This window comes from Leuciscus leuciscus (genome assembly GCF_965113295.1).
Source record: "Leuciscus leuciscus genome assembly, chromosome: 16".
Taxonomy (NCBI): domain Eukaryota; kingdom Metazoa; phylum Chordata; class Actinopteri; order Cypriniformes; family Leuciscidae; genus Leuciscus; species Leuciscus leuciscus.
Window position 1 is genome coordinate 20,973,253 of NC_138740.1, and position 21,676 is coordinate 20,994,928.

The window sequence follows — 21,676 nt, forward strand, 5'->3', positions numbered from 1 at the left end:
TCTTAAGACTTGTATTAGGAAGCATTAAGCATCTTTTTTTTTTTTCTCTTGTTTGATCTCTTCTCTCGTTTCTCTTTCAGGACTGGCAGTAAGCTGGGCATTTCTCCGCTCATGTTGGCGGCCATGAACGGCCATGTGCCTGCAGTGAAGCTGCTGTTGGACATGGGGTCTGATATCAATGCACAGATTGAGACCAATCGTAACACAGCACTGACCTTGGCTTGCTTCCAAGGCAGAGCAGAGGTTGTCAGCCTGCTTCTGGACAGGAAGGCCAACGTGGAACACCGTGCCAAGGTCCGTAATCACTTTAGCACATTGTTACTTGAGCAGTGAGGTCCTTGAGTAGGGCTGCACTAGGGCTGGGCGGTATGACGGTATATATCGTTACCGCGGGAAGAAAATGTCAACCGTAACAGATTTTTTCATTCCGCGTATACTGCGACATTTAAATAAGTGGGCGTGGTTAACTCGCATGCAGCGTGCGAGAGACTGACACAGTGAGATTTGTCAAAGAAACATGGAGAAAGCAGATCAAGAGGATCGTCAAAGGAATTACGTTTTCTAAAGGGTTGTTGTTAACATGATATTTTCGGGGGAAAAGGCGCAGCAGTCAACCAAAGCAGTGCGGCACCCGTAGGCTACAGTTTAGAGGAGCGGGGAAAGCATGAAAGCTTACTTGACAACAACAGTTCATATATCAATATCGTAATAAATAGAAATAACCTTAAATAATGTATAGTTATCTGCATCTTTCTGTATCTTATGTATAGTTACTTTTTAAACACGAAACTCGCATTCAGTATGACATGCGAGCGGTTGCCGTGGTAATGAACAACCTGCTTTTTAAAGCAAATGTATAATCCTGTATCTGAGGCAAAATTACTAAATATGTAGCGCGAGTTATATATTTCTAACTCCAAACAATTGGCCACTGAAACAGCTGATAAAATCTTGCTTCGATTCAATGCGTGATTACAACTTGTCACTCAAATTAACCGATCGCATTTTACTGATGCAAAAGACGCGCGCGTGCACACGCACTGAGAGAGATGGAGCGCGGTGTGTTGGTGTTCACCGAGCTATGTAAAATAATGGCACAGTTACAAGGTGTGTATAATTTACACTACTTAGTCAACACTAACAGTAGCTGCTGTTCGGTTTTCATACTGCTGTTCTCCTAGTCACTTATGAACTTGACACTTCTGAACCTCTCTTGATTTAAAGCTTTAGGTGACGGGTTGCCAGATATCACAAACAGAACAAAACAAGCCCTTTAAAAGCAGACATGGCAAAAATGTACCGGGAAAACATTTAAACATAACTAGTATCTACTAATATCCTACCAAATTAAAAGGAAGTAACTAATTCATTATGAATAGAATAGTTCAATTTAAAATATTCAGAAATTATAAACTGATTGATGAAGTAAAGCAATAACATGAGATTGAAAAATTATTCAGCAACACTATTTAAAGTTGAATTGCACCTATGAGTTGTATTTAATATCAATCAGTTGGGGGCAGTTCATCTAAAAGTTGATGAGTGTTTTGTTTACTATACTTAAATACGCTATACGTTACTGAAAATATCACGTTATTAACAACCCTTTAGAAAACGTAATTCCTTTGTGGATCCTCCTGATCTGCTCGTTTGTCTTTTACCAGTGTCTCAGTCTCACTCACGCTGCACGTGAGTTAACCACACCCACTTATTTACATGCCTCGGTATACACAGAAAATAAATCTGTTACGGTTGACATTTTATAAAGGTGGCTTTCTGCTGCTTGCAAATGGATTCTTTTGAGGAGACAGCAGATTGGGTTTGGTACCCCAATACGCTCCCGGGTCCACATGACAGCTTTCACATAACCATTTTTCATGCGAACCATGCCCCGTTTTGAAGTAAGCTGCCAGTGTGACAGCACCCTCAGACTAGTTTGCCTTGAGTGCGCCACAATGGCTTGTTGATTCTCGCATACGTCATTGTAGTGCACAAAACCATGCACACAAACCTTAAATAAAAGCTGCATACCCAGTCAATTCTCTATCTGCGTCAACCTAAAACCTTTCGTAACTTTTTAAAGTATTAAAAAAATCATTCATCATAAGCCATTGTGATTATACCTGTGGTTCCCAATCCTGGTCCTACAGTACTCCCCAAAACTTGTTGATTAATTGAATCAGGTGTGTTTGATTTGGGGGACATCTAAAATGTGCATTCCAGGACCAGGATTGGTAACACTGCAATATGCATATCAAGATTTGTACATTTGCGATATTTCAATATATATATCAAGCAGCCCAATCATGTGCATGAGAATAGATTTACTATTGTTTTGTAAACTTAAAATAGTCTGTCTTTAAAGTCCATACGAAAGAAAAAAAGGCTAAATTGTAGTCAGTTGATACAAAAAAAACACAAACTTAAGCGATAAAAATCTGCAGTTATATTTTGAAATAACTCTTTAAGAGATGTCTAAAAGATGCAAGTTGAAAACTTGGCAAGTGTTGATTTTATTGCAGAATGTTTATTACCTTAATATTCAATTTAATGGTAAAGGGGGCCTTTCCTTCCTCTAGACTGGCCTCACCCCTCTCATGGAGGCTGCGTCTGGTGGATATGCTGAAGTGGGCCGTGTGTTGTTGGATAAAGGGGCTGATGTCAATGCCCCTCCAGTTCCCTCCTCTCGTGATACCGCCCTCACCATTGCTGCAGACAAGGGCCACTACAAGTTTTGTGAGCTTCTCATCAGCAGGTATGTTTTTAAAACTCTGGTAGTGTTCAGTACCAGTCAGTCCTCTCTTCAGATTGTAGTGTCTCATGCTGCTCTTTCTTCTCTGTTAATGTAGAGGGGCTCACATTGACGTGCGAAATAAGAAGGGGAACACCCCTTTGTGGCTGGCTGCTAACGGTGGCCACTTTGATGTGGTGCAGCTGTTGGTGCAGGCTGGAGCCGATGTGGATGCAGCAGACAACCGCAAGATAACCCCCCTCATGGCAGCGTTCCGCAAGGTGAGCGGTGTGCCAATGCTGTTCATAGGATTGATGGATATCTCTGCTTATGACTGAATGTCACTGATGCTGTGCTGCTCTTTTGTTGAAAAAGAATGATAAACTGCCATAAAACACTGTAATATGTCCTTTTTAGGGCCATGTAAAAGTGGTCCAGTACCTGGTGAAGGAAGTAAACCAGTTCCCATCTGACATTGAGTGCATGAGATACATTGCAACTATTGCAGATAAGGTATAAAAGACCCAAACGCAAAGACCGCCTTGGAATATACCCTTAGGGGGCTGTTTGCATGATTTGAGGAAGCTATTAATTGATGTGTCCACTCTGCAGGAACTGCTAAAGAAATGTCATCAGTGCATGGAAACCATTGTCAAAGCCAAAGATCAGCAGGCAGCCGAGGCGAACAAGAACGCCAGCATTCTCCTTAAGGAGCTTGATCTGGAGAAGGTTTGTATCTTCAGATGACCAGTTAGACCAACTATTGAGCAAACTAATTGGTTTTTATATAAGTCACAACATTCTGCGGCATGGCGCATCACGGTGAACTTTGTTCTTCTCAAATGATTTCTTAACAGTCTCGTGAAGAAAGCAAAAAGCAGGCTCTGGCAGCAAAGCGAGAGAAGAGAAAGGAGAAACGCAAGAAAAAGAAGGAAGAGCAGAAGAGGAAGATGGAGGAAGAGGAGGCAAAGGTGAAAGAAGTGTTCTGTGAGATGGAGGATCAGAAGGAGGACTCTGCAGAAGGTGAGGAACTACTTGTTGGTTTATGTCCAGATATCATAGAAATCTTCAGCTTTATTGTTGTTGTTTTTTATGAAAGAAATGTCCACCTTTTTAGTGATGCACTGAAATGTTGACACAGCAAAAAAAGATTTTTGGAGTGCCAAAATCAGCGACGTTTAGTTGCCGCTTTATCGATGCCGTGTTTGACTCGTCTATTTTGTGCACATGTGGATAAGCTAAAAAACATGCCATCTGTGTGAATGCTATGGCTAGGTTGAAATAAAAGATTTCTCAATTTCAGTATCTTCATTTTGATTAAACAAAATAATTTCTTAAATCCCAAGATCAATCTTTTAGTCTATGCTATTTTGTTATGCGTGAACAAAACTTCACTAAACATTATTTGTAGTGAATCTCTCATCCAATAAATGTAATAAGCTTTTTTACTTTTAATTTGAAACAGTCTCTCCTTTCCAATTTGATCACGAATTGTTTTTTATCGCACAATTTTATTTTTTGACGCTCTTTAATATGGTGTGACATTGTTGTAGCTGATCATTTAAAAGTTGATATTTAAAACTGTTTAATGTGCTTTGCGATTGCATAAAACCATAAAAAGTTGCCACTGACGGCCATGTAAGCAGTGTACAGATGAGAGTTTTGCGCCATGTTCTGCTTTGTAACTTCTTGAAACATTAGTAAATCTCATCTTTATTTAGAGCTGGTTGTCTCGATTCAAATGAGCCCACAATATAAAATGATGCGTAGATCTTGAGAAAATCCTCACGGACTGACATGACATGCTGCTTGGCTAAAGTTCTAGGACTTCCAGGATCTGATTGCATCGCGATCATGACGCAATGTTTTCTATGGAAGCATATGGGTAGCAAATTTCAATTTGAAATGTAATATGCAAAATGACAATGCAATCTGTAAAATGGCAATGCATTTCTGTATTTAAATTAAAATTTTCCCATACATTTGTGCAACGTTTGGTGCAAAATGAAAATTCAATTATAAAATGTACATTTGCCATTTCATACACTATTTTTAATATGTAAATTGAATACATAATTTAACGCTTTATAAGTTGCAAAATTAAAATTAAAATGTATTACAGAAATGATTAGATATGTTTAACATGTTCAAGCAAAAACTGTGGCAAAATTGTAATTTAAATGTTATTTTTTCTTAATTGCATTTACACTCTGTCAAGACACTTGCGATTGCATTTCCATTAAGTGTCCCGCAATGAATGTAGCAAAATTCAATGTGCAATTTGAAAATGCATTCTGAGCTGATCACGTGCCCACCCCGCCCTGTCAATCACAGCGTGAAGTTGGCCCCGCCCCCAATCCAATGCAAAACGTCAGCAAACTAGTCCACATTCACCATGTTTGTTCTAATTTGCGCCGATAAACGTTTATTTTGTGCTGCTTCGGTTTCTTAAATATTACAAAAAAATTTGTTTATATCATTCTGAGGTCACTCAGCCCCCCTACCTGCTCCACATTCACCCAAAATAGTCTCGTTTGTTTGTGCGATAGTTTGTGCCGGTTAAAGAAGTTTCGTGTGCTGCTTCGTTGTTTAAAATATTACACTGAATTATAGAGGATGACGTCACGTGACCATGTACATATGTATTAATACCTTATCAATATGCTTTATAAAAAGGAAAGGGACTCGCATGTATGCCTCATATTTTATGATTATACAGCTGAATAAACAGAGATGGTCACACATCACATTCGTCACTTTATTGAACATTATACAGTCAGTAATAAATAAATAAAGAGCGGTCACATTTTTTGGTAGCTATTAATACCGAATACCAACGGAGCTTTGTGATCTCAGAGTAATAGGCCTATGCATTTGTAAGGAAAAACTAGGATCTCCAACATTATTGGGTATTACAGTTAATAGTAGGCTAATAAGAATAAAGATAAGCATGTATCAGACAATGATAATATTTTATACAAAACGAAAACATCAACACAGTCCAGCATCAGACAACAGTAGCGCAGCAGAATGTTGACATGGGTGTCGACGCTTGATAGGCAGAATATTCTCCCAGACCCAGACGGTCCAACCTCGTACTGGTTCTATCACCTGCAGGCGCGTAATAATCTTCAGGAATACATTTCTCTGTCCACGCTCCACTTCATCTGCTAGTGAATTTAACGCTCGTATCAGCTCTGCCGCCGCCGTGTTTCCTTCCAACACCTCAAAATACGCACCAAAGCCTATGTTTACCTGTTGCCGAGCCACGCCTTCACGCAGTGATTGACAGGATCGGCTCAGAATGCATTTTCAAATTGCACATTGAATTTTGCTACATTCATTGCGGGACACTTAATGGAAATGCAATCGCAAGTGTCTTGACTGAGAGTGTAAATGCAATTAAGAAAAAATAACATTTAAATGACAATTTTGCCAGTTTTTGCTTGAACATGTTAAACATATCTAATCATTTCTGTAATACATTTTAATTTTAATTTTGCAACTTATAAAGCGTTAAAATATGTATTCAATTTACATATTAAAACTAGTGTATGAAATGGCAAATGTAAATTATATAATTGAATTTTAATTTTTTAATTTTTAATTAACTTTATAATTAATTTTAATTAACACCAAACGTTGCTCAAATGATGGGAAAATTTTAATTTAAATACAGAAATGCATTGCCATTTTACATATTACATTTCAAATTGAATATTGCTACCCATAAGCTTCCATAGTTTTCTAACGTCATTTGAAAGTTCAACCAATGATCTGAATGTTGAGTATGGTGGGTAGGGACAATGGCCCTCATTTATCATTCTTGCGTAGAAACAGGCGTATATGTTGGCGTAAGATTATGCTTGCACTCCTCTCACGGCCTGATTTATGAAGCTGTGCGTACCTTTGAAATCCAGGTGTACGCAATACCTGCCCTTGATAAATGCCACGGCAGAAAACGATCGTCATTAGAATAACACGCCCCTATATATTCAAGTCTCCGCTTCCCCCACGCCCTCATTTTATGCCACGGAAGACGGCAAAGAAGAGAAACTTGGATGAGCAAATGCATTATTTTACAGCAAGTGTTTTGAAACGATTAGCATTTCATTTCGTATCACCTCACATGTATTGGGGTGTACAATAGTGATGATATGATGTGGAGTACCATTCATTCACATGAATAATTGCATGACAATTTGTATTATTATTATTATTATGATTTTTATTATTATGATTTTTATTATTAATGACGCTTATTGTTATTTAGAAGAAGAATGTCGTTATTATTATTATTTGTATTATTATTATTTAAAAGAAGAATGTCATTTTTATTATTTTGTCAGTCTGAATAATTTTTTGGTCATTGAAAGCCTTTCATTACTGAACCCAGTCCGTGCGCACCTGCCGGGCCTAACCCTGGCCTAACCATCGTTTCAAAGAATAGTACGACGGCGAGCACGTCGAGTATAGAATATAACTCGTCCGTTTGGGGAGGTGCGCGCAGTCAGCGGAGACTCGCGCTGCGGAGCCAGGCGAAAGTATAAACAAGGCTTGAAACGTCAGGTAAAGCGCACAGGCGCGGTCGCAACTGAAGGAATACATATGCCTACAAATCAAATGCTTTGGTAAAGTCACACAAATTAAACATTGAAGTCCATGTTGCACAAAAATAAACACTGAAGTTTATAATTACTATATTGTTTTGTTTTTTACAGTGGGTCATAATATATCATATATTTTAGTTTGTCAGTGCGTTTTGTGGTGTTAGGAATTGTTTTTCTGCGCATTTCCGCACTAACTCAAAACGTGCGTACACCACCTCCTGAGCTGGCGTAGGATTTGAGCGTGCCGTACGCCAACGTCCATATTGATAAATCTCAAAGTCACCGTGGTTTTGGGTGTACGCCAGGTGTACGCTGGAAATTTGGTGTACGCACTTTTGATAAATGAGGGCCAATGAGTCGAGACCAATCGGACACGGTTTTACAGCTTGAGCACGCTTGGGTTGGATCAATCACTTGATTTACCGTGCGCCATAGAATACTAGCGCACAGGTGAAACAGCCCTGGAAGATCATCACTCATCAACCAGGATCTTATTACTTTTTACTTATTCTGTGTAATTCTAAATATTTGTATGCTTTATGGCATTTACGTAAGTTCTTATATTCTTATATCTCAGCAGAGTAGTAACACAATAACCTCTAAACAAATGTTAAAAATGTTAAAGCTTTTCTATTAAAGCTTCTATTTTTTTTTTTTTTTGTAGAGTTATAAGCCATTACATTTAAGTATGCCACTTGAAATCATTAAAAATGCCTTCAGGGTATGTATATCTTTCACCATCAACAGAGAGCTTACGACACTTATATAAAGCTTGAACAGTCGGTATCGGGCATTCATGATGACAAAAAATCGGTAGCCGGTGTCAACTGCAAAAATCTTGATCGTAGCATTTCTAGCATTTTGATGTGTTAAATACATTTCAATAACCATTAAATGCTTTTCAGCTAAATTTCCTTTTCGAAAAAGCTTTTTTACATGAATAACCTTTTGTCATCATTTTATCCTGCAGAGGTGGAGGTTCCCATCGAGCCTCCAAGTGCTACCACCACCACAACCATCGGTATCTCCGCCACCTCCGCAACCTTCTCTAACACTTTCGGCAAAAAGCGAGCCAATGTGGCCACCACTCCGAGCACCAATCGCAAAAACAAAAAGAACAAGACCAAGGATTCACCTAGTGAACCCATTATTCTTCAGGACCCGCAGGTGGCACTGGCACAGCAGAAAGCAGACAAAAATAAGATCCACGGAGAACCTCGAGGGGGTGGGGCACCGGGAGGAACCAGCGACTCTGATAATCTAGATAGCACCGACTGCAACAGTGAGAGCAGCAATGGCAGTAAGAGTCAGGAGCTCGCTGACCTCCCTTCATCATCGTCCTCTTCCTTCTCTGCCCCTTCAGTACTTGCAGGTTCTAACCAGTTCCACATCGCAAGTGAGAAGAGACAGGGGCCATCGCTGCCAGGCTGTCGTGAGGAGAAGGTCACGGTGTCCATATCCAAACCACAGCAGAGGTAAGAGTTAATATACTTTTGCTTGCCACTACCACTTACCTACACTTATCATTGTGCAGTTCAAGACAAAGTTCCTTAATGCAAATTTTCATCATTACCTTAGCAAACTTACAGGCCTTTGACAGATCTCACAAAGTTGTTTATTTACTTGAGCTTTGGTAGGAAGAGTTTGTTTTAGTGATTTGACAAATTATTTGACAAGTTATTGCATTTCCATTTTGCAGATTTTTGCTAAAAATATTTGGGGGGAGATGATTAAACTTCTTGTTCTATTCCCTTTTTTAACAGATCTCATGACCTCAACAGTGACCTGACCCCCAGTTCCCTGCCTTGCTCGTTCAAGACCATTTCACTGCCAGTCACCTCGACCAACATTAAGATGAATCTCACTAGCCCAAAGAGAGGCCAGAAGAGAGAAGAGGGATGGAAAGAGGTGGTTCGAAGGTGAGGTGCATTTTTAGGCCATAAAACAGGATGAAAAAAATCTAAATTATTTACTTTGAAGCAAGGATGTAAGCCATATCTAGGGTTCAAAATATCTCAGAAATATAGGGATAAGATCCTTAAATTTAGCAATGTGCTAAACACATTTCTCAAATTGAAATGTCCTGGCAAACACCTAGCACTGAGTTATTGAATTTTTTGCCATTTCTCCCTTAGATCCAAGAAGCTCTCTGTACCTGCCTCTGTGGTGTCTCGGATTATGGGTAGAGGTGGCTGCAACATTACGGCCATCCAAGACGTTACAGGTGCACACATTGACGTGGACAAACAGAAGGACAAGAATGGAGAAAGAATGATCACAATCAGGTAAAAATTATGCTGAAAGTTTTTAAGACACTAGTAATTATTGTAAATATAATAATTATTGTTCACCCTGCTTGGATTTCTTACATATGCTCACTCTCTTGGTTTGCAGAGGTGGCACAGAGTCCACACGGCATGCGGTGCAGCTGATCAATGCGCTGATCCAGGACCCAGCCAAAGAGCTAGAGGACCTGATCCCTCGTAACCACATCCGGCCGCCTGGCGCCAACACCAAAATCAGCTCCACCTACACAACCTCCACTGGGGCCACAAGCACCACTGCAGCCAGTTCAAAAGGCCTGCCATCTGTAGTGCCCTCCCCCAGCATGTCGTTCCAGTCCTCCACCAACTTTACGGCTCAGCAGGCTGGCAAGTTAGGCAAAAGTATGGCACCAGGTGTCAGGCCCCCCTTCGTTTCTTTGCCACCACTTGCTTATGCTCATCCTCAGCTGGCCCTTCTTGCAGCACAGACTATGAACCAGATCCGCCACCCTCGATTGCCCATGGCGCAGTTTGGTGGCACTTTCTCATCCTCTCCCAACACTTGGGGTCCTTTCCCTGTGCGTCCAGTGAGCCCTGGTAGTGCTAACAGCTCACCCAAACACAGCGGTAATTCTGCACTGCGTCTCGGCAGCTCTACTTCGGCCCACACTGAGCATCCTGTTGCTTCTGTGTCCAGCACCTCGACTCCCACTGTTTCCACCACTTCTCCCACCAGTACCGCACCTGTTAACACCCCCACGCCTTCTTCTGTCAGGAAGCAGCTTTTCTCAACAGAGCCCAGGTCTGGGGGTGGAGTTGTTGTGGCCACTAGCGGCAGCAGCGCTCCCTCTGCGCAAGTGGCTCCCTCTCCCATCAGCTGTGCTCCCACAACCCCTACGACCCCTCCATCTCCATCTGCGCCCATTGCTCCACCTCCACAGCATAATCCTCCCCCCAAGCCAGAGCCGGCCACCCTTAGTACCCCTGCTAAAGAGAAGCCTGTCACAGAGCTCGCCGCACCTGCCACAGGAGCTCCATCTGATGGGCCCAGCCCCTCCGCTCCCCTGCACTTCACTTCATCTCCCTCAGGCCCATCGATGCTAACCGCACAGCCTGACAGCCGGCAGCCGATTGCATCACACTTCACCTCCAGCTCAGAATCCAGTTCCTCTTCCTCAATTCAGCCAGGATCATCTCACCCTGTCACACGCCTGCCACCTCCAACCTGCAGCAGCACAGTCACTAATACCAGCAGCACCTTACCTCATTACGCCACCCCCACTGCACCTGGCGTGACTCCCCGCATGCAGCCACCCACACCCTACTACCCCATGGCTTCAGGGGCCCTGCAAGAGCAGCAGTCTGTGTTTGTGCCTCAGGGAGCCTCACAGGAGCCCCTCAAACAGCAGCAGCAACAACAACAGCCTCCACCTCAGCCAAACCTGGCTCCGACAGGCATGCCACCTCCCTCACTTCCAATGTCCTCCACCATGGGCATGATAAACGGCTCTCAAATGCACCTCCACAGTGGAAAAGCGCAACTGCCCCCCAACTTTGGCCCTGCGGCTCTCTTCAATCACTTCAGCAGCATCTTCGACAACAACCAGGTGGGCAACAACCAGGTTTGGGGTGCCTGCCATCTACCTACACGTACTCCGTCGGAGCAGCCCTACAGTGGCCCACCTAATGCCTATATAGGGGGAATGGGGCAGATGGAAAATGTCATGCCTCCTGATGGCTCAAAAGCTCCAGGGTATCGCTGCACCTCACAGCGGATGGTTTCCAGTCCCATTGGTGAGTGCCTTTAAATCAAGGATGTCCAATCGTGTTCCTGGAGGTCCACCTTCCTTCGGAGCTTCGCTTCAACAAAACCACCTGGAAGTTTCTAGTATTTCTGAAGACCTTAACTAGCTGGTTCGGCTGTGTTTAATTAGGGTTGGAGCTAAACTCCATTGGAAGGTGGCCCTCCAAGAGCAGGATTGGACACCACTATTGCTGATGACCTTGCATCTGTTTTGAGATTGGGGTCAAATCCTCTTGAGTAATGCTATTCACTATGTTCCACAGGAATACACCCCATGGACAACTCCATGTCCTCATCCACTGCGCTCACCAGCTTTACCACAAGCATATCTGCTAGCCCTGTGTTCCTGCAGGGTTCTGTTCCGGTGGGCACCCCCTCTTTCAGCCGTCAGCACTTCTCTCCCCATCCCTGGAGTGCCTCCACCTCCTGTATGTCAAGAGGTTATTTTAACGCAAATGCACCAAACACAGCATCACGTTTTATAAGACCTATAGTGCTCGTGTTCATTCTGATGGTCACTTAATTTCTCGTTGATTTTAGGTGAGTCTCCAGTGCCCTCCGTGTCTTCCGGGGCATCCTCACCTCTTTGCACATCTACGGTGACTCCTGCTCTTATCCAGGCAAAAGCAAGTAGCTCCAACCAGCAGGACCGCAAAGTGCCCCCTCCCATTGGAACCGAGCGCCTGGCCCGCATCCGGCAAACTGGCTCTGTCAACCACACCATGCTGCCCACCAGCTACACCCCACCAGTTGGACAGGGTGGCATCTGGTCTTTTGGAGTGGGCAGTGCCTCCGGTGAGTCTATGACTGAAATGTAATAGGCATTCACGAATTGTTCTACATGTTACGAAATGGACTATATTTGCATATTCAGTGACAATTGTTTTCGCTTGTATAACTAATTGCACTAAATGTGGAGAGTTGGTATTGGATCTAAAGAACTTAATAAATATGTCTGTTCTTCACAGAGACAATGTCAGGCTGGTCTCAGCCCCTAATGGGAGGGCCAGTGATGCACCAGCAGATGCAGGAGCCATCAGCTTTCTCTCAGCACCAGGCAATGGAGCGAGATGATACTGGGATTGTGGCTCCATCTAATACTTTTCACCAACCTATGCCCACCAACTTCATGGATTTTCAAAAGGTACACTGTACAGAGACTCTCTTTAAGAATTTTATTTTGGTTTGTTTTATTAGTTTCATTCAATAAGGAGAATTTTAATTTGTAGCTCCACTGACAAATCTTTTTTTTTTTTTTTATGGACTGTATAGGGGCTGCCAATGTCAATGTACGGTGGCACGATGATCCCTCCTCATCCTCAGATGGCGGAGGGTCCTGGAGGCCCTGTATACAATGGTCTTCACACTTCTGACCCTGCCTGGAATCCCATCCTAAAGGTTGTTCCCAACTCTGCTGAGAACTCAGACCCACAGCAGGTAATTGCTCTTAGCTGGCCCCAACTGAATGTGTTTGCAAATTAGAGCCCCATTTGTTGTCTAACTCTTGAAATCCTTGCTGTTGCAGGTATGGCCAGGCACTTGGGCCCCACATGTGGGAAATGTGCATTTGAATCATGTCAACTAAACAGTGATCGAGAGGCCTAGGAGCAGTAACAAGAAACACGTTAAAAAGAACAAGATAATTACCTAATTACTGAGACGTGGTATTAACCTAGATGTGTCCCCCCAAAAATGTTAAACAAGTTAAGAAATTTGAGAGATGGACACCCTCGATGTGCCTAACTAAAAAGAAAGAATCCAGTGTGGGATTTAACGTGTTTACCACTGTCTATGAACAAATCGATTGCCTGTTCAACAGGATACATTCTGAGTAGTATAGCCATTTTGACATTTAAGCCCCACGTAAAAGTGTTCTTGGTCGGCAGGGCTCAATAGGACAGTGCGCTATTTATACTTGGCCAAGACCTAGATGATTGCGTAAAGAATGAAATCAGACCTTTTAGAGTGGTAAATACCTGTATAATTGTTTACATACTGAAAAAAGGGTTAAAAATGAGAGTAAATTTCATGTCGTATAGTGGCTCTACTTTATGTAGCCTGTATTAATGTGAAATATTTACCTTAATATTCAATAAAAAGTTGGAAATGTATCTGGTGTGTGAAAGTTATTTTGATGTCAATTGATTTTTCATGGGTAACCACTGACAATCTAAGAATGGTAATGCTTGCAATAGGCAATCTATTATTGCATCTGTATATGGTAAGGAAAATTGCATATTACTGGTTAAAGAAGTAAAACTAGTTTTGGATGGTAAGTCCAAATAAAGATGATTTTACTAGATGACATTTTCACTTTAAAGACATCTTAGCACAAGGGCAGCACATCTTGTAAAACAGAAAAAGACTGTTGGGATATAAAACACGTTTTCATGCAGGAAAATGCTAAGATGCACTGCCAATGTGGGGAGGCATCCGTAACATTAACAGGAAGCATATGTACAGTGGAAAAGTCATGCTTTTAGTACAGCACACATTTTGTCATATAGTTGTTTTCATATCACGTGCTCAACTGAATCACTCAGAAAACCTCGTGCAGTTCGAAGAGTTTACATTCTATGAAATGGCTCTAAACACTTGCTCCCTACAGAGGGCCTCAGCGCTGTCGTCAGGAGGTGGATTTGTCTTTCTGATTGGCCTGATTGGATCGTTGGCAGCACGTGAGAATCTCCTCCCTCGAGGGTCCCAACATGTGTAGCGCACAGACACGCAGCGCTACTCCAGATCAACCAAGTCTTTAGCGTGTGTTCATTAAAAGATCCGAGTTAGATTTAGGTTCAGTCATGTCGACCAGCTGCGAAGCTTCATCTATCTGCCCGATTCCGAGCCGCTCCATCCATGAGAAAAGCTGGTCTCCACTCCCGGACAGCTACAGTCAGACTCCAGGAGGAACTCTGTTTTCAACAACTCCTGGGGGTGAGATCATGTAGACCTAATGTTTTGAATATTTTTGAACTAGTACTTTTGCTATGTGTGTTTTTGCACATGTACGTTGCTCGAGCACTCTTCTTTTTTTATTTTTTATGACGTTCGCTGATCGTTTTGACTGCACAATCATAAGAACAGAGGCAAAACGATGTTTACAAGCGAGCGGTCTGTTGTCTTCTACTCGTGCATCACAGGAGAACTGTCATTTAACTTCTCTAAAATCCATTAACGTTTTCATCAGTCATTTTCACCACATCAAACATTGTATTGTTCTGTTCAATATAATTTTGTTGTAATGACAATTTCTAACATTTTGACTCCTTTGCTGAATACAATTTTAAATAGGCTATCACAAACACAATGTTCGCGTTCACATTTTCGTGCTGTTAAAAGTAGACACAATAATACCTTGATCGAAAATGATAGCCTACATTACAAAATATGTAATAATATTTAACTAATTTAAATAATTTCCTATGTCATCGTCATGACAAGACATCGAAGATGTTGTCGTCTTCGCATAAGTAACGTTGTGCTAACATACATTTTTGCAGAACTATTAGAAGCGGGATTGTTGGTTATGGTGATGGCACACAATTGTCAGTAATTTTGTATTCAGAATGAATATTGAAATTGTTTATTTCACACTGTGTGGAAAATGAAATGTTTGAAATGTATGTTATAAAATGTATGTGTAGTCTTTGTTGGGCAAAGATGAAACAGTAAAATCGGTTCTTAACAGTAAATGTAATCATAAAACCATTTAAAAAATAATTATGGCATGAAAAAAAAAAAAACTTCTACACAGAACTCAAGTTCCTGCAGAATAAACACCCAGACAGACTATATTGTACCACTTTAATTGCCAATATTGATCACATGGCTATTAAAGCTTACATGGAGAAATGTTTGAGACTAAGCAAGTTATTCCATCAGTCAACTTTGTAGTTACAGCAATTTTTTTCTTAAAAACACATCCTGCTTGGAAGTGGAACCATATCTCGTGTGCGCTTGGGTTACCAGAGGAGATGTCCAACAAATCAAACTGACTTGAAAAGATAGTTGTATCTAAGAACTAATTAATTTCTTATTTTGGGTTTGAAACTTGCTTATTTTAATCAGTGTTTTAGACATTGTTAATAGAGCCAGAGCAAAGTCTGTCCAATCACGCTGGGTCTTTGTGCAGCAAAGGGTGATGTTGCAAAATTTTCTTGCTGCTTGGGTTACTACAGGACATCTAAACAGGGGCACCTTGTTTTTATGAGTGTTTTCACCTGCATGCATTTAGAAAGCACCCTAGTCAGTTCTTCACCCCGTTTCTATTACTCCATTATGATCTGAAACAAACTATAGGCTTTCACTTCGGTGACATAACATGTTTTTCAAACAGAACACAGCAGGAATAAAGTCCCTTGATGCAAAGAATGCTATGAACTTGTGCCAACTTTTTTCCTTTTTTTCCCCTTTTCTTTTTCTTTTTCTTTTTCTTTTTGAGGCTGAACCTCTTAAACTAATATTGGTATTTTCCCTGCAGGAACTCGCATAATCTATGATCGAAAGTTTCTCTTGGAATGTCGAAACTCCCCAATCGCACGCACCCCACCCTGTTGCCTCCCCCACATTCCAGGGGTCACCAGACCCTCACTGCAACCAGCAGAGCAGGAGCATGACAGCAAAGAACTATCTGGTAACTCCACCTGACCTAAGAAGCATGTTCTGTTTTGTTTTTTTAAATAACCTCATCTGACGTCTCTCACATATGGCCTAATGTATACCATTTTCGATTTCCAAATCCACAGCCTCAAGCAAAAGCATGAGGAACCGGTTTAAGCATGTCCTTAAAGTGATTGCATATGTATATACTTTCTTCTTGCTGCAAGTCGATAAATATACTTGCATGGCACGTTATGGTTGTCTACTGGAATACAGTATGTGACAGATAAAGTCTTGTGTGAACTTCTGTATAGTAGCCTATATGGGTCAGTGACAAATAATAGTGATCATAAGGATAAGGAAAAGATCTTTAAAAAGGATTCTCAGAAATGTAGCCTACTCTTTATACCCATGCTGGTTTCATTTGATTTTGAAAAACCTTTCATTTTCAAAAAAAGAATAATCAAGAATCAGTGCTGTCAAATCGATGAATCGATATATATACACATATATATATATGGCTCTACAGTGCGACCATTTCACTCGCATTTGCGATTAAAAATAGATGTGTGCGAACTGTAAAATGTAGTTTGGAGCACATGTGCGAATAAAAAATGGGATCAGTTTTCTTAAATGATCATAAAAAGTCTTCAATACCTTGGTATAACAAGAGATCATTTTTAAAGAATCTTATATTTTGGGGATGAAAAAACATAAATCGCGATACTGCCTAATGTGATTATTAAACTTCAAAAGGCTATGATTTCATTAAATAAATGTGAGCGCTTCACGTTTCAATCCCTGAACGTGGCGCTGTTGTGCGTTCTACAGGCTCGCGCAATATCGCTTCAGATCAGTTCACAATCAGTGAATAGCGCACATTTATGCCAAGCGAATGCTTATTAACTAATGCTGATCAAACTAATGCGATAAACGGCCATGTAAACACCTTAAATCACATTTTTACCAAAGGGCGCATGTGCGCGGACGTACACGGATGCCGTGTGTTGTTCACACAACTTCATGAATGAACTCCATGACATTATTCTGATTTTTTTTTCTTCAAATCACTAAACTCTGTCAACACAACTCGCTGCTCAGTCTCTGCTCCGTATCTTCATCCAGACGGTGTGAAGAATGTGACAGAAGCAAATGAAAACCCGGTAACGTTAGGCTATTGCGATGTTCATCACCGCGCCGAATAATATCCACTGCGTCCATAAAAATGTATTTTGAATTTGATGTGAGTAGATTAAAACAATGGCCAGTAACATGCATACTGTATGCCTATCTGAGTGTGGTATAATCATCCTTATTAGCGAATAATCAGTGCAGAGTTCTGCTCATGTCATGTAATCATCTTACTGTGATTTACTGTGACAAACTATGTTTTTTTAAATTAAATTTTCATTTAATTTAAAGTAAACTATTTTAGCTTCTGTCTGTGATGCCCTGTCACAGGAAGGAAAGACTAAGAACATTATTTGAGGCATATTATTGAATATATAGACATTATTAGTATCAGTGTTAATATAGTTAACAAAAACTATCAAAAAAATCTCTTTACTTAAAATAATAAATGTTAACTGAAATAAAATATATATTAAAAAAAAGTAATAAGACTTTTGCACAGTACTGTGTGTGTGTGTGTGTGTGTGTGTATGTGTGTATATATATATATATATATATATATATGTGTGTGTGTGTGTATATAATATAAATATAATATATATACATACATATATTATATAAACCCAAACTTTTATTTTAGAAATCGATTAAGCGTCATTTATCAATTTCACAGCACTATCAAACATTCATGTATTCACATTAAACATTTTATTTAAGAGAAAAAGTTTTTTAAATATATTTCAATTTTTTTTTTAGTAATTAGTATTTAATCTGGTCCCCTTTATATCGCACGTGACTTTTTAGTGTTTTATTACATTTTATAGTTTTATTACTATTTGAAATTGTAATAAAACATTATGCCAAACTACTAAACTGTCATTCTTATAATGAGCCCCCCCCCCCCCCCCCAATTATTTTCAACACTTTTCCCCACTCATCTCAAATGCACCGTGTCCCAATCTACCAGAATTCGCCCGATCAAAATAATTAATTCAAAAATGAAAAACATTGAAGAGGTGTATTCAAGTCATTTTCATTTTTAATGTATTTTTAAGTAAATAAATGCATCTAGATAACATAAAAAGAAATAAAAACTACAAATGTTTCCAGGTGGAGTAGATACTCAAAGTTATACTCATGAAAACGTAACTGAAAATGTTCCACTTTTGTTTTTCTTCTCCATTCTAAGCTCAAGGTCACATTTTGGTGTCAGTGAAGTCACTTCATGAGAAAAGCAAACAAAAATGCATCTGACCTGCTCACTGTTGGCAAGTCTGATTTCCATATCAGGGAACTGTCCACAGGGTGTACTGTGCTTTGTGTGACGGGGGTGACACCGTTCAAAGGATTTTTAAAGAAGAGATCACATTTTCAATCTCTCTGTCTCTCTCTCTCTCTCTCTCTCTCTCTCAGTTGATGACAGCCAGTTTGTGATGGATATATGATGGATGTCTCCAGCCCCTGTGGAAAGATGGACTGTCTCAGCCTGTTCTACCAGTGCTCATGATCTGAGGGAAGATCACACTAGCTGTGGATCCCTTCATTATTGCCTCCATGCTTTATTTTTACTCTACCTAAATAATGAAATGCTCAGAGCAAGTGTGTCTCTGTTGTGGGGAGGAGCATTTTGAGTTTGGTGGATAGTAGTATGTTGAAAATGCAGCTTCTGTTTCAGCTGCACTTCAGTGCCTTCCTTTTTTTAACAGTTCGGAAGGTGACTTTATGTAATCTACATTTGTAATATCTGAGAATATTTCAAATGCAGCTATTTCATTTTTGTAATGGAATTATGACCCGATGAGGGGCATTTATGAAAATCCAGAATGCCAAAAATCAACTGTTCTCTGGATATAATATGATGTTTTGAATAAAACTTGTGTCTTCAAGTTTTTAAAATGATACATACTACTTTAAAATAAAATAAAAATAAAGTAATGAATGGGGCCATCTTTGGTTGCACTTTTTTATATGTACATATATACATTTTAGTATAGTGTACTTACCTAAGAAGGTACTGGTTAATATAGGTACCTACATGGGTTAAAGTTAGGTTCAGGGTTGGTACCTAGTTATTACCCAGATATTGCAATAAAATAAGTATATAGTATGTATATGGGGAAAAAGGACTGTAAATTAAAGTGCTACCCCAACTTTTGTAGGACGTAAAAGCAGATAGGAATTTACATTAATTCTTCTGTAAATTTTTTATTATTATGAGTTGTAGAGTTCAAATAATTTTATAAGCATTTTATTTATTTTTTAGGTGTTTTGTTGTCCAGAGCAACAAGCAAAAAGTTGTAAAATTAGGTATAACTACACAGAAAGGGTTAGCAAGCATTTTCTTTTCACACTAAAATCATGTTAACATGCATATTGTTGTACTATTGAAACAAATAGGCTCCATTGACTTCAGATGTAAGTTCCTCTGTAACATATTTTTATGCATATTTTTTGAGATTAGGCAAAGTAATTAAAACTTCTTGGAACATGATCAGTTAATTGGACTCCTTCACGTCACTGTAACGTAGACAGGTCACCTGTAATATCAGCAGTGCTGTTGTTCGTGGTTAAGGTGCCTTTTGCATTTAACTTAGTTTTGGATAAACCAAAATATTTTTAAAATGACGATGCAGAATAAGACATGTTCCCATACATGAAATATTATTAGCTGTAATGAGGATGTCAAGAAGTTTTCTTTTGAACTTCCACCCATCCATTGTTTTGTGTAATGTTCTCTCAGTCTTACCACCTTCAATACAGAAAGTCTTGCGCACTTTGTCCTAAGCATGAAAGAATTTGGCCACACACACATCCCTGTTCCTAGAATGCCACTTTGTCGATATTGCGAGATAATTAAGTGCTGCCAGGGCAATATTCTGTCCCTGAACGATGACCTAGCCAGTCCTTCTGAAAGCAGTTTGTTTCTCATGCACGAAACGTGTCTGAGAATGATACTTACATGATTGTTTTCCCTGTTAAATGGATCTGACATAGGCTTTATGAGTCCATTATAAAGAAAAAAGAAAAGTAATGTACTCTCTATGTTGTTTCCATATGATTTAAAATTAAATAAAATAAAAAAATCTTTTTTTTAGACCATTTTCAAGAAAAGTTTAAATGAAATGACGACAAATATCATTTTGATGTTGCCATCGGATAAAACATAATATATTCAACTCCCATTGCAAATTAGGTTTATTTGCCAAATTTACAGACTTTCAGCTGTTTGCAATAAACAAATCAAACAAATGAATTGAAATAGCTCAACACAACAAATGTTTCAAGTGGTTTCCCCAAATGTAACTAAAAATGCAAATTTTACTGATTTCTACAGTCTCAAAAATGAATTTTGATTCCCCTGAATAGAATCCCTCACAATAGCAAAAATCTGCAAAACAGGTTTTGTCTCAAGCAGACCTGATGCAACTGATCAAGGGCTTCATTAGTTGCATCAGAGGGCTGTGGCTGTCCCATAAAACAAGATTAGATTACAAGCCAGGCTTATTTTGGTTAGTCAGACTTATTGTCGGTTGATTCTGTTTCATATAGCAAACTTAAAATAGTTCAAACTCAGCAACTTATGCTGGCAAACTAACCTGGTCCAGGGCAGGCTAACTGTCAGGCTAAGCCTTATTTAAAATCAACTTAAATAAGGCTACAATGATAAATGAGACAATATAGACAAACGTGTTCAATTATATTGTATATGAAATGTTTATGTTAATGTTTATATATATATATATATATATATATACAGTGGGTACGGAAAGTATTCAGACCCCCTTAAATGTTTCACTCTTTGTTATATTGCAGCCATTTGCTAAAATCATTTAAGTTAATTTTTTTCCTCATTATTGTACACACAGCACCCCATATTGACATAAAAACACAGAATTGTTGACATTTTTGCACATTTATTAAAAAAGAAAAACAGAAATATCACATGGTCCTAAGTATTCAGACCCTTTGCTGTGACACTCATATATTTAACTCAGGTGCTGTCCATTTCTTCTGATCATCCTTGAGATGGTTCTACACCTTCATTTGAGTCCAGCTGTGTTTGATTATACTGATTAGACTTGATTAGGAAAGCCACACACCTGTCTATATAAGACCTTACAGCTCACAGTGCATGTCAGAGCAAATGAGAATCATGAGGTCAAAGGAACTGCCTGAAGAGCTCAGAGACAGAATTGTGGCAAGGCACTGGTGATAAATAAGATTCTCTGGTCTGATGAGACCAAGATAGAACTTTTTGGCCTTAATTCTAAGCGGTATGTGTGGAGAAAACCAGGCACTGCTCATCACCTCTCCAATACAGTCTCAACAGTGAAGCATGGTGGTGGCAGCATCATGCTGTGGGGGTGTTTTTCAGCTGCAGGGACAGGACGACTGGTTGCAGGGATATCCTGGACGAAAACCTTCTCCAGAGTGCTCTGGACCTCAGACTGGGCAGAAGGTTCACCTTCCAACAAGACAATGACCCTAAGCACACAGCTAAAATAACGAAGGAGTGGCTTCACAACAACTCCGTGAC

At 39.9% G+C, this 21,676-nt stretch overlaps 2 protein-coding genes across 7 annotated transcripts in view; both read left to right on the forward strand.

Annotated features, from left to right (window-relative positions):
- ankhd1 (ankyrin repeat and KH domain containing 1) overlaps positions 1–13,520 on the forward strand; it is a 58,776-nt gene extending 45,256 nt beyond the window's left edge. For 4 of the 6 annotated variants that reach the window (XM_082140513.1, XM_082140515.1, XM_082140516.1 and 1 more), the window contains exons 20-34: positions 81–294; positions 2,580–2,755; positions 2,850–3,012; positions 3,149–3,244; positions 3,344–3,460; positions 3,589–3,754; positions 8,312–8,816; positions 9,105–9,260; positions 9,477–9,626; positions 9,736–11,399; positions 11,673–11,849; positions 11,950–12,204; positions 12,378–12,553; positions 12,682–12,846; positions 12,935–13,520. In XM_082140513.1, coding sequence (XP_081996639.1) covers positions 81–294; positions 2,580–2,755; positions 2,850–3,012; positions 3,149–3,244; positions 3,344–3,460; positions 3,589–3,754; positions 8,312–8,816; positions 9,105–9,260; positions 9,477–9,626; positions 9,736–11,399; positions 11,673–11,849; positions 11,950–12,204; positions 12,378–12,553; positions 12,682–12,846; positions 12,935–12,994 — 4,240 coding nt within the window. In that variant the 3' untranslated portion in view covers positions 12,995–13,520. The remainder of the gene's footprint in view (positions 1–80; positions 295–2,579; positions 2,756–2,849; positions 3,013–3,148; positions 3,245–3,343; positions 3,461–3,588; positions 3,755–8,311; positions 8,817–9,104; positions 9,261–9,476; positions 9,627–9,735; positions 11,400–11,672; positions 11,850–11,949; positions 12,205–12,377; positions 12,554–12,681; positions 12,847–12,934) is intronic. The other 2 variants (XM_082140514.1, XM_082140518.1) reach the window with 1 other exon arrangement.
- A 290-nt stretch (positions 13,521–13,810) lies between these two features.
- On the forward strand, positions 13,811–19,030 carry eif4ebp3 (eukaryotic translation initiation factor 4E binding protein 3). The gene is made up of 3 exons (XM_082140548.1): positions 13,811–14,343; positions 15,890–16,042; positions 18,553–19,030. Exons 1-3 carry the CDS (start codon positions 14,211–14,213, stop codon positions 18,582–18,584), a joined length of 318 nt encoding a protein of 105 aa, XP_081996674.1. The 5' UTR covers positions 13,811–14,210; the 3' UTR covers positions 18,585–19,030.
- Positions 19,031–21,676: the final 2,646 nt, after the last annotated feature.